Below are 13,700 nucleotides of genomic sequence, written 5' to 3'. Positions count from 1 at the left end.
ACCTTAAGTTAAATTCCAATATTGACTGCATTTTAGGACCAGATTCTAAAGAAGAGAAAAAAGTTTTGAAATTTTTAAGAAAAACAAACTTATACAACCAAATATAATTAAGCCGGTAAAAAAAGGGGGAAAAAAATATAATAACAATAATAAAGAAACACACTCAACATTAGAGAGGAAAACTAAACAATGTGGTGAATTCGACTACTGCAGTAGTCTGTCGTCCACAACACAAAAAAGGACTGAGTTACCTCAACAACTCAAGTACAAACTTAGAAAAAGATTCAACTATTGAAAATAGTCTGATACTTCTAAAGTCGAAAGGAATGGGACACCTTAACGTCTCAGTAACCCTCTCACACAACCTATCCAACATTCCAATTCCTTCAACATCCACAATCCCAGTAAAAGAGACGAAAGAGACCCAAGTGGTCCAAAATCTCTATAATATTTAAACAACAACAACTTGTTGCGTCATTGCATAAAAAATGAAGGATGTTAATGAGCACTACATGGGACCGTGTTATTTTATCGATTGCTTCCGTACGCCTGTTTGCTTTTCGGAAGGTGCGCTACCACTGCGAATCGTTTAACCGATGTAACGGCAAGGAAGAAGGATGTAACATTTAAATTAAGCTCCGAAATTGTAATTGCTTTTATTGGAAAATTAAGCCATTTAATGTTTCATATAAACAATAATTGAGTAGATATTTGGATATAACAGCAAAACGAAAATCGTCCCTATATTCCATTCCAACCATCGCTCATAGGAGGATCGGACGACGGAACAGAAACAGGACACCGTCACACCGAGATGCATGCATAAGCGCAGGCGCATCGCAGCAATCGCTCCTTGAAACTGCTCGACTTTTGTACAACAAGTGCGCCGGACGCAGCGCAACCAACACCAACGCAGCACCGAAGCAACAGTAAAGGGCGCCCAGAAACAGACCAGCCGGACCCACGCACACACACACACAACCACCCCTGTGGCCTGAGTAAACGCATGCGAACGGCACACTCAATACTGCTCGAACCGACTGCTGCTTGGTGCTACTGCTACTACTGCTGCTGCTGCTGCTGCTCGAAAACCGAACAACCCGTCAACCGTGCAAAGTGTTGCTGCACTGCTGCTACTGCCTCGGTGCTCGGTCGTTCAGTTTTCGGTGTGTTTTCTTTCCTCTAACCAGTGCTACTGCTACTGTGTGTGCTTCCTCCGCTCCTGTGTCTGTGTTCGTGCTCTGTGTATGTGTGTCTGTGTGCGTGTGTATGTGTGTTTTCTGATTGATTCTGCCTTGCCAACATTTCCATCGTGGCCGTGCTCGGTCCACCCTTTTAACACGGAATCGAAAACGTCCTTCGTCACGAAACGGGACCGGAAGCGGGCAAGAGTGCGTGTGCGATTCGTGCGAACCACTTCGAACATTCGAGCAAGCGGGGTCCAGAGAAGGGCCACGGGACGGCGGGAAGAAAAATCCTCACACACACCGACAGACGCGCGCGCGCTCGGACTCGGCGAGAGCCCCTTGTGTGTGCGAGGGAAAAGGGATCTGCGACACTCTCACGCCACTGTCCTTGCCGGACACTCACCACCGTGAGTGACTCCTGTTTGGGTGCTATCAACAAGGATCCAGAAGGCGGATGCGGAAAGGTTAACCGGGGTGGAAAATGTGCGCCCGGAAGAAGGGTGCCTGAAAAGTGTCGAACGCCACAGGCATCCCTGCCAAGGAAATGAGTGCCCCGGAGGGTGAGTGAGTGAGTGAGTGCGCTGAGTGATGATAGCAACTTGTTTGCTGCAAACACAAGTCGGTCCCTGCGAATCGTACGAATCACAACTGAAAAACCCACTTGTCGCAGCGAGAAAGTTCAATCTGTGTGCGTGGCAAGAACTTGCCTGCGCCCGAGTTACCCTAGTGGCCGACGGGCATGTATTGGTGGTAGCGACACCGTGTGCGACACCAGTGCCGACGTGAGCAACAGCAGCAGTAGGAGGGAAAAAATCGGCAGTGGCCACAGTGCGACAGCAAAAAGCAAGCATGGCCGCCGGGCCCGGTGTGGTTGGCTATCGGTAAGGTTTTTGGCAAACGGTTGCAGTGCAAAAATGGCTCCAATGGCCATAGTTCGACCGTTCCCAAGTACGGTTTAGGTGAGTGAAGTGCGTGAAAAGCCTTTGTCCCGATCCGATACCGGAGAGTGCAGCTTTAGTGCGTGCGTGCCAGAGGCGTCACGGATCACGGCGTAAAAAACGGGAGTTCTGTAGGGCGAAAAGCAAAAGAAAAATCAAAAGAGTCTCACACACACCCTCAGAGCAGAAGGGTGAGCAGAATTCTAAACAACCAACATCGGAACCAGAACAGGTGCAGAAGTGAGAACCTTCGCTACAAGTGTGTTTTGTGTTGGGAAGCCGAAGAACTCCAACCGCGACCGAATCGATTCCGCAAACACCGGATTCAATATCCTTGAAGCGGGCCAGGATTTTTCACATGCTATTGTGTAACCGGAAGCTCGAGTGGACGGTAGGAGGGACAGTCAGGTGGGCAAGGTACGCCAGAACATCCAGCACCAACATCATCAGCACCTGTTGGCATGTGACAGAAGTGTTTTATACACTGTACAGCTCCAAGGCACCTGCTCCTCAAAATTAAACCTCTGCCGAGACTCCAAACGGTTCGACGCGCATAAAGAAAAAGGTCGACTTCTACCAACCCGATTTCCGGCCTAGCCGAGAACCATTACCAATAAAAGCGAGCTGGTAGCTTACTACCACTTACAAGCTACTTGTTGCATGGGCTGTTGTCGTGAATGCTTCCTGTCCGCACCTGCCCACAATAATTACTTCGCCGTCGTGTTGCCCTCTTGCAACCTTCCGGTCCTGTGCCTCGGCCGAGGATTGTAACAAAAAAGAGACTCCTGCCCCAACGACACAATAGCATCGTATCGCAGCAGCATCGACATCGTCGACGGCCCCGAAAAACCCGAAGGCATCATCGTTAGGTTTACCTATTCCTCGGGTTTTACCGCCCCCGTTCCAGAGCCGCACAGTAACGGAACACACGAGTTTTTAATGGTAATGGTTGGGCACCCAAGAACACCCATACACGTGCGCAACCCTTAGCAGAGAGGGTGGGGGAGTTGTTTAGTGTACAGCGCGAATCGGGATATTAAGATATGTATGTGAAAAATTGACAACTAAGCGGGAAAAAAAACGTCGGAACCGGAAGCAGAAAGGTGTCCCCAAACATGTAGCCACGCATCGAGCAGAATCGAGGACGAGACAACGAAAGCAATAACCATTCTGTGAGGAATAAGAGATGTAGATGATATAAAAGAGAGATATATATATATTTTAGAAACGATTCGGAAAAAAAAACTAGCGAAAGCGGAAACCCAAGTCAATATACTACAAACAGAACGGTGTTAATTAGTAGTCGTACCAGAGAGCGTCATCAACCATCTGTAGCTGTAGGACTGTAGCTGAGTCAGCGGTGTATAAGAAGGCCATATACAACGATTCCCTGAGCTACATACATCGTAGTACTAAACATACATTTACTAGCACACTTGTAGTGTATACAAAAAAATTACTCCTAGCGCAGCCCCGAAGCATCAATTAGCCGTAGTGCTCTACCCAGCAATAAGTACGCAGTCAGCACCAACCGGAAAGGGAAAGAGCGCGTTGTGATAGGAAAGATTTATGCTGACGGCTATCAGCAACCCTCCCCTCGGGATATTCGACGCCCTCACTCTCGCTCTGCTGCTGAAAGTGTCTCCCAAGTTCTAGTTGCTGGATCAGCGGAAAAAATATTCCGACCCGACCCAAAATCCCGACGTCACACTCTGTTTACTAGCCGAATCTATCTCTCTCTCTCTTTGGTGTGTGCGTCTGAGAGGGAACGAGAAACTTCTCATCAAGCCTATCGAACCGTGAAAGGAATCGCTGCAAACGTCCAAAATCAACATCATCAGCACCATTTCATCCCTGTGCGCCACCTGTGTCCCTCGCCTGTGCGTGTGCGCGCGTGTGTGTGTGTGTGTGGAAAGGACCTTTCTTCGAAAACTAGGGGCGTCAAACCGGAAAGCATCCGAAGACCTGTGTGCGCGTGTGGGTGTGTGAGTCAATGTTTGAATACACCCTTATGTGTGTGTGTGCGTGTTTCAAGTAAACAGACGTGCCACGAAGGCCACGAAGCCGTCCCTGGAAGATTCGGATCGTCGAAAGGAGATGGAGTCCGCAGCATAAACTCCCCCTGTACCATCTCCTCCCGCCGGATCACAGGCCTCGACATTTGCCGTCCATGCCCCTCTTCAACTTGCCTGTCCCCAACACCCCCACCCCCATCAGAGTTTTCTAATCGTTTGGCGAAACCAGTTCGTGCGCATCGCCTTCGCCATCCTTTCGGGTTTCGGGTTTTCGGGAAGCAGTGGAAGCATATTTCATAAATCCAACAAGTGTGTTTTTCCTGCTCGCGTACCCTGCGGGTGTCGTGGTTGGGTCGAGGCTCGCTTCCTTCGCGTTCGGTGGGGGGCATGTGAATAATAGCCAAAACGGTGCTAGGTTGAGTTTTGGTCGTTTGTTTAATACGAGCACACACAAAAAAGGAAGCCCCAACACAGTTTTGCGTGTATGTGTGAGCGTGAAAGATTCGATGATGGACGTGACTCAGCTCTGCCTGGTGCGAGTGAGATGAAGACTGCTGGCCCAACGTTAAGCGCCACAAGGAAGGATTATCTGCGAGTGGTTCAATATTTGCGCCAAAATGCAAATTAAACTCTAGACTTGTTCGAAAACACGATTGGTGGTGATTCGAAACTGATAAGCAATACGAATGGGAGTTGAGAATTCCCAAAGAACTGTGGTTTAATTAGATACAATAACGATCGCTTGCGAGAAGGAAAAACAAAAGCCAACAATGAACTGAACGAACTTCGGCGAACGAAGAACGATCGATCTGTATTCCATCCAAAAACACACACACACACACTCAAACACAGCTCGTAAGCCAACCAAGCCATGCCTCGCTGTTACATCGTGAAAAAGCAACAACCTCCGGCGATGCCGGCGTACCGGAACCGAACCACGGTGGTAACAGCCACCGGCAACCATCATCAGCCACAGCAGCAACAGCAACAGCAACATCAAACGGCCACCAGACAGGTGCTGGTGGTCAATGGTAAAACGCTCAAGGAGCCGACCGAACGTACCACGGGCCGACCGGGCGGTCGAACCGGCGTGTTGGGTGGTACCAGTGCCTTGGGAAATGTTATTGTAAAAAACGGAAAAGCGGAACCGGCGGGCAGCAACAATCTCGTGCTGCTGAACAGTGTCAGTGTCATTAGCGGTGGTCCGGCCAGCGGTGGTGTGCTGGAGGTGGTGAACAAGCACGAGGGAGCTAACGGCGGGAAGCCCGTCGACAGTGTTGTGGGCAGTGTTAGTTTTACGGTGGCGAACGGTGGTACCAGCGGTGGAGCCGGCAGCAACGGTGGCACCGGGATTGTACAGCGCAAGGACGACTCGAGTGGCCCGGTCAGTCCGACCGAGGGCTGCGTTGCGCCGATCTATTACACCAACATTTCGGAAAGCAAGAGCGGTAAGTAGGTTCCGTTCTCTATGCATAGCGAACCGTGTGCCGGTGAATTGTGATGGTTGGATTTGGTGATTTTCCAAGAAAATCTTATTTCGAACCGGGAGATTTTATTACTGGAAGGCTATTGATTTTTGCTGATGTCAGCACTGCAGACTGTTACTGTTTGATACCAAGAAGCTAGAAAAAAAGGATGTATAATAAAACCCGACTTCGCGGAACATTTGGCTATTCAAAAAAGTATTAGCAGAGCGTCGAATTGGATGAATCAGAAGTTTAGCTTTTCGTTCGTACAATAGATCCCTTATTATGGATTCTAATTAGCTAGTTCTGCGAATGAGGGATGAGATTTTGATACTGGTCCTTTCGTGTGAAAGGCCAGTATCGCTTTCACATTTCTCTATAACATTTAAAGTCAAAAAGCGAAAAAGTGTCCTCACAGACGACTATTGCCTCAGGCAATGAGTGAGACAATCAAGATAACTGCTGTAAGAAGTTCATTCTACTAAGTTCTACTGAACCAGCTTAGCTGCCAGAAGACTGAGAGTAGTTTTCTTTTTTATTATCCATGTGCTCTTAGTATAACCGGTTGAGTGTGGATTTCTCAATAATATCCCTTTTTGATATGTCTTTTGCTTGTTCTTATATGGTTCTATAATCTGTTATGAATCCCTGTTACTGAAACTGAAAAGATTACAGATATAACTGCTGAAATCATTGCTCATTTATTGGTAGAATCTAATATTGGAGGGTTCTAGGAAGGTTTTTGTTCAGCTGTTTCAAAGCCTTGAAGATCAGTTAATCATTTATCTTGGCTAAATAATTAATGGAAAAGGTCCAGTGAGTAAGGTTACAGTATTCTACTTTTGCATGGACTAAATTGTAGGATACTCTGACCGTTGATCAAAAAGAATTTAACGATAAAGCCATCTTCGGATTGCCCTCAACAGTTTCTGACTGTTGACACTGGAACTGACTGTTGACTGACACTGGAACAGTTTTACACAACTGTCGATTGACCAAGATATAATCCTCATTCGAAGTTCTGGCTTATCTCTAGACCGATAGATTATTCAGTGACCGATCTCCATCAAGTACGAATAAGGCTGCCTAAGGTATTCCTGAACTTCTTCTTCTTCTTCCTCTTGGCTCAACAAATTGGCTACGTCATACCAGCTGTATATAGTGGCTTTCAAGACTGGTTGATACCAGTGAGTTGGATAGTCAGTCCTCACTAAGCAGGATCAGCCCAAATGGGATTTGAACACCAACCCAGCCGTGTGAAGATCGCTATTAGACCGGCACCACTTTCACGTATGTTTTAGTGAGATGGATTGGGTGAAATAAAAAACTGCCTCTATTTTCGAGCCTTCCATGGACTTTTTTTCCATATTTTCCAAGAATCAAAGAATAACGCCATTTAATACGAAAGAAAACCACACACTGGATTATCGATTAGTACAATTTATTTACGATGAAATGAAGATGAGTTGTAAACCGTTTGAATATATTTCAATTTAAAGTTTCTTAAGACACATTTTATTTTACAATAGAACGATTGTTTGATTCTCGTTCAGGCAAACAGTACGTCTAGCGCCAAAACATTTCCATTCCAGATGATTTTCATGCTTGTGTGTAAATTGGCTTTACGTCAGTTGATCTTACACAATAACTTTCACTAAATGCCATTGCATTGCTGAAAACAAATTGAGTAATTTCATTAATTAAATCCACTTAAATTCCACTACAACAATCAACTCACCAAAACCATGACATGAAAAAGACAAATGTAGCCACAGACACATGGAGACGCATGGTCGCTCGTAACAGTTTTCGCTCTTTAGCCTCTTCCACCCCCTAGCTTAAAGACAATCGGAATCCAATGTATCATTTTGTTGTCGATCAATCCCAGCGTGCTCAATCCCGGCTCACTTTAAATTCCATTCCATCAAAACGTGCGGCCACGTTCTCAGCAGCTTTAACCGGCCGTCTTCCGTAACCATAAATCAGCCCGGGGGCACCATCGTCACCGAGCATTCGCTCTGCCGTAGCATTCAATTAACCGAATTCTAAAGCCTTAACGTAACATTATTATAGCCCCTTGACCGCAGGCGTCTCGCCACAGCACGCACTTCGGTTTGCGTGTAGCTGCCCCACTCCGCACTTCGCCAGCCGAACCACAATGCAAACGAAGAAAATCCCCCGCAGCAATCATCATCACATGCGAGGGTTCTCGACCCGGGTTGATTGTGTTGCGCACTGTCGAGTGAAACCTAATTTGTCCCATACACCGTAAGCGGATTCGTGGATCGTGTGGTGGTCGTGGCGGACAGGCCTTGCTGACCACCACCATTTTGTGGTACCAAACGGTTCAAGTGACCAACTTCAAACGGTCCTCACGACACTAGGGGGCCATCGGGTGTCGTGGAAAGCAAGCGGGAGTAAAGCTCGTTACTTCACGAACAATTCTTACATTATTCGTAATCAACACGGAAAAGACCTGCCCGAATTAAACCCCGGCCGAACGAGAAAAAAAAACAACAGGATAGCTGACGCGTAAGTCCGCGTACACACGCGTATTATTATCTGGTACCTTTCGCGAATCGGACGTTTTAAACCGTACGGCATTCGGTGGGCGTTAGAACAAACACAACCAAAAAAAACCCTCCTCTCTCGCCAAAGGTACGCCAACCCGAACAACGGTGTGGGCCAGTTAAATTAACACTAATTTGATTACACTGGACTCCAATACTCTCCACGTGGCCCGGCAATCGAATATCCGGCGTATCCCGCATCGGGTTGGGCATCGGGTACAAGGCCCCGGTTCCCGAGTACGGTTTTCTCTCGTTGTCATTTAATTATTTCGTGTATCTTCCTGTAATAGCATAACACGCTACAGTGGACAGCGCGCAACGCCCAGCAGAAAGTAAAACAAAAACTACGCACCAGGTACGCACAAACACCGCCGCGTAATCATACGCATGGTGGCGTTAGCTGCGTGGATGAAATGTAGCTGCCTCGTAAAACATTCATAGCGACACATTCGAACGTGGCACGTACGTGTTGCGTATGTATTCTCGCCGTTTCTGCTGTGTCGTTACCCATTTTTTTGTGGCACCTCCAACGAAAACACCCTGTGTGAGCTTTGCTGAAGTCATCCCTGGGATTGTCAAGTTGAAGATTTATTTTCCCTTTTTTTTTGGGGGCTGATGTCCTCTTACCTTCACAACGGACAGTGGTGGATGTTCATTAATGACCAAGGGTTAGAAGAGAGAAAAAAAAGCAGCGGTCTCGAGTGGAGTGAAAACGAGGTGTTGGAGACCTCGGAATAAGTCAAAAACTGTCACTCTCTCCAGTGGGTTTGTGGCGGGAAGGACGAAACGGTAGCAATCATTTATACACGATAGCAAACTTTTCGAATGCTACATAATACGGCAATTTGCTCACACTTGCACCATGTCTCTCCATGTGTGTGTGTGTGTGTGTGTGTGGGGAAGGAAGTTTGTGCAGACACATGCTCGCTCGTACACTCACGCCTGCACGGCGGGTCCAACAAGTTGTCCGTTGATTGAACTCATAATCCAATTAGTCACATCACATGTTCGGACAGTTTGTTCCATCTCACTACCCCTGCCCACCGCTGCCCAGCTCCGGAATCGAGGATAAAACGGAACAGGGACAACTATTATGTGCACAGGAGTGGACGTGTACGAATGCTCTAATATACCTCGAGGTGTTAAAGGTAGTGCTGATGGTGGTGGTGGTGGTCTACCATCTGATTTGGTCGCCATAAAGTGACGACCAATTACGATGGATTTTGTCACACACATACACACACTTTTTCCTAACACTTTTCGGTCCAATTAAGCCACGAGTCGGGTGGCGGGAGATACGGGTGTTCAAAAAAGTCATAATTAATTTTGAACAACTAAACATTTGTGACAACCCGGTGAGTGGTGGTTCAAAATGGGATGATGCATTGTACATAGTGGTAATCGTTTTCGAGGGGATTATAGATAACGCTGTGGTGTGCAAACGGATGACTGCACGCATCAAACTGCTCAATCAGAGGAGCTGTTTTGTCTGTGAAACTTATTGAGATATTATGGTGAGTTATGCAGCCACTTCAAAAAAGGGTATTACATCGATTATGAAAGTTTATCAGTAATTACTGTACACAGTAAGACTTTTTCTTCATTTGCATATTACGGCAGAACCGGATGTAGAAGCCATTTTGAGAAAACTGGATATGATGGAACATCATATAGAATTAACTATTCAACCACGAATATAATGAGTCTACTACTTCTTCCTTGGCACTACAACCTCGAGAGGACTCGACTTGCCATTTCTGGATTAGAAACAGATTGGTCGTCTGGTGCCAATCTCATGACATGATCAGCCTACAGGAGTCTGGCAAATCTAATACGCTACACAATGGTGAGATCTCATTACAGCTCGTAGAGCTCATCATTATAGCAGCTTCTCTATTATCCTTTCACACAAACAGAGCCAAACATCTACCAGAGCATTTGCCTACGAGAAATTCGAGATTTAGACAGAGTCCATGCCTTAGAAGCGTACATGAGTACTGAGGCTGTTAATTTATAGTCCTATATTAATCCTGTATAGTACCTGTATAGTATAGAGTGTCATAAAGTACATAAAAAACTAAATAAAACACCTGTAACCCATTTTTGTACAACTTACAAGCGCCGTTTTATAAAACTGTTTACCTACACCGTGACAGAAATCCCCAGCCATTAAATACCTTTCTACGCCCTCATTCAATACATGTCGGATGCCGGAGCAAACTTAATCGAATCAACTGATAACGAAGCTGCGGGTCGGAAAGAAACTCTAATAAAAGAATCAAATACGCCCGGAAGCAGTCAGGTGCGAGGAGTCAAGCGATTTCGAGCTATGGTGGTAACGCTTGGCACGACGCAGAACATTAATTAGTCAGAAAACGCGTTCCACCACTGCCCATACACTCTTCCGCACACTCGATACCGCCGTCGCACGAAAGCGTCGTTTTAACGCTCCAGGACGCTTGGGTTTTGTTGGGGAACCTGGAATAAAACTTGCTACATTTCACCACCAAGCAACGGACGCTTTAAACCAGGTCGAGAAGACCTGCCAGCAACAGGAAGTGCGTGTACCAAAGGAAAATGAGCACCGAGCCGAGGGTGCTACACTTTTCTTTCACGCCGTAGCAAACATTGTACAGACATTTTCTTCGTGCGCAGTGTGTTTTGTCGGGGGAAACAAAATGAACCCATGTTTTTAACGCGATGGTGTCTTGTTTTCCTGTCGGAACTTATTGCAGTGATGTTTGGCTGGTTTTGGATCCTTAATGATGGACTTTCTGTTCTCTTTGAGACGATCCAAAAGCTTGAAACATTATTCAAACAGCTCTTGGTGCTTGTCAATTGAGTTATATTATGGTGATAGTCAAACCATTTCTTAAGATACAATATATTTAGTTTCAAAATGAGTCAAATTATTGAAGTGTCCTTCTGATTCCTTTTACTTTTTATTCTGCTTATCCTTATTGATCTTTTTATCAATTTTCTATTAACTTATACATTCTCTTGATTTTTTCTTATTTTCTTTGGTCTCTTATTTTCTTCAAATATTTTCTGTTTTATTCGTTTCTTTCTGTTTATTTATCATATTTTGTATGATCTTCGAAAGAATCAGTGCATCCTTTGTTCGTTTGCTCTATATTATTCGTCTTATTCTCATCTTTTTATTTTTCTACCATTCGTCTCATTCTCCTTTTAATGTGTCTTTTGAAATTTTATATCTGATATTTACTTAGTTTTTAGATATTTATTCGATTTTAATTATCTTTCCTATTCTCCTCATTCTTTGTTTTTCTTACTTTTGGCACTGGCACTTTCTCAAAAGACCTCATTTCATAGCTTTTGTTCTTTTTTAAGGTATCTTTTGAAGGGAATTAATGAAAATCACTAAAACGTCTTGTTGAGCTTAGCTCTTTACACTCTTTACATAACTTATGCCGATTTACTATCAAAAACGTTTCAGCCAGCTAGTTCATAATTTCTATTTCTCCTCCTGTAACAATGTGCTTACCTTCATCTGACAGGCAGCACAAATTGATCCTCAAACGGTTCGAAGGCCAAATGGAAACAAACTACCATAATGTAACCAATCATCGCTACATCCATCCAACGACCGAGGACCGGCTGCCCTACTTCTTATATAGTGCAACAATTTTGACACCTCTTGCACCCCTCCCCTATTCCGCTTTTCCACACCCTCTCCGCTTGTTTTCCATCCCAGGCGTCAATCTCGAAAATCTTGCTGCCGAAGTGCAGTTCTCCCCGACTCCAATGTGCGATCTATGCGACAGATGAAAATATAGGCGCAAAAAAACGCAGAAATGGCCTTGCGGAGGCAACAACCAACCAACCAAAAAAACCCATCGCCCCGTCATAAAACTTGCTTTTTTCCAGAGCGAAACAAAATAGTGCCAAATTTTGGTGTAGTTCCGCCTTTGACGTTGCGTGCGACACGTAAAAATATAACCAACGATATTCACAGAGGCAGATGCACACACACAAAAATCGCTCCTCTATCACAGGGTGTCGAATGAACCATCGAGCAGGGGTTCGTTATCGTATGTTGCTTCGCCAAACCGTTACAGGTGCCACTCGTCGTAGACACTCCACTGAGTGAGTATGGTAAAGAGGGCAGCAGTGTAGCAGACAGGTGCCCTCGCCAAGAGTACAGCGTGAGTCGGTGGAAAGCCCAACCGAGTCAACAGTTTAAGCTTGACTCCCGCAGTGCACACGGAGCGGGTTCCTATTGTTCCGATTCACCTCCGTAATCGAAGAACGAGAAACCTGACGCGAGAACTCGGCGAAGAATTTGGTGTTCCTTGGGTGGTTGAAAGTACAAAAAAGGGAAAACAGGACGAAAACAAAAAATCCGCGGGTGGTCTCCGCTTCTCTTTCCGTTCCCCGGGGGGGGGGGGGGCCCTCAGAAACTGAGGGCTTCGCCGTAGAGGTTGGGTCTCGTTGGTTACACGTTTATGTTTATTCAAAGGATGATTTTGTTCACTTCGCTGTTTTTCGTTTACTGGCGCCTCCGTTCCACATCCAACCCGTTTTAGGAAGGATCCACACACACACAGTTACACATATAAACATTTATCCAACACGGGTTCGCCCACTCGAAGGTGGCAACGTTTCACTTCGCCGCGACCCATCCGACAGGAGCGCCATTAAATGTTGCTTCTGCTACTGCTGCTGCTGTTTCGAAACATCAACAATGTTGTTGTTGTTAGCATATCGCACCATAAACAGGTTACTACTGCACAAACACTCAGCCCTCATTCCCCATCAAAGTCGGGTTACTTGCTACGACACGACACACCGGCCCTGACTGAGTGGCATGTATCGATTTTGCATAATTTCCAAACAAGACCGAAGGGTGTGCTGCAGCAGCAGCAGCAACAAGACGAACCAAAACAAAAGCAGGAAAAAAGCACACCCAACCAACAACCAGAGCTAAATGCGGAAACGAAGGTAGCGCCACCAAAATGTAGCACAAAGCTGGCACTACCAACACACCGGTGTGGTAAAAGGTAATGTAAATTGGAATTTCGGGCAAAAGGAACTCCGGAAGCATGTCAAACAAGTGTCGGTCAAACAAACCCTCCCCCTCCCGTAGCTGTAGGGGAGGACATCCCGGGTATTTGGTGGAGCTGCTAAAGCGAGCGAAAACACCGTTGAGGGCTCAAGTCAATCTTAAACCGTTCTGTTATGAAATCTCCTAGCTCCGGGCTGGAGGCGCTTTTACTGCCACACTCGGTGTGCTGTTTGGCTGATCGGATCAGTCGAAGGTCAGTCCCGACATGCAATATCTTCCGTATGATCGTGTTTGGTGCCGGCACACACCAACATTTGTTACAGTGATAAAAAAGGTGCAAAGCCATTGCGCGACTTAGTTTGGGCTGGTTGGCCTGAATGTCATGTAAATTTGTATGTTTAAACCCTGTCAGAAGGAGGTTGTTCGCTTTAACGCGGGAGAGCTTTACGACCGGAGCTTATTTGGTGTGTCTGTACATTGTTGAAATGTGCTTAAAAA

General features: G+C 45.9%; 1 protein-coding gene across 1 annotated transcript in view; it reads left to right on the top strand.

Annotated features, from left to right (window-relative positions):
- The first annotated feature begins 897 nt into the window (after window positions 1-897).
- LOC118511240 (mucin-5AC-like) overlaps window positions 898-13,700 on the top strand; it is a 52,528-nt gene continuing 39,725 nt past the window's right edge. The window contains exon 1 of the mRNA XM_036054080.1: window positions 898-5,588. Within this exon, the coding sequence (XP_035909973.1) occupies window positions 5,012-5,588 (577 nt within the window). The 5' untranslated portion in view covers window positions 898-5,011. The remainder of the gene's footprint in view (window positions 5,589-13,700) is intronic.

Source organism: Anopheles stephensi, chromosome 3, assembly GCF_013141755.1.
Source record: "Anopheles stephensi strain Indian chromosome 3, UCI_ANSTEP_V1.0, whole genome shotgun sequence".
NCBI classification, from domain to species: domain Eukaryota; kingdom Metazoa; phylum Arthropoda; class Insecta; order Diptera; family Culicidae; genus Anopheles; species Anopheles stephensi.
This window is presented reverse-complemented; position numbering and strand designations above follow the sequence as displayed.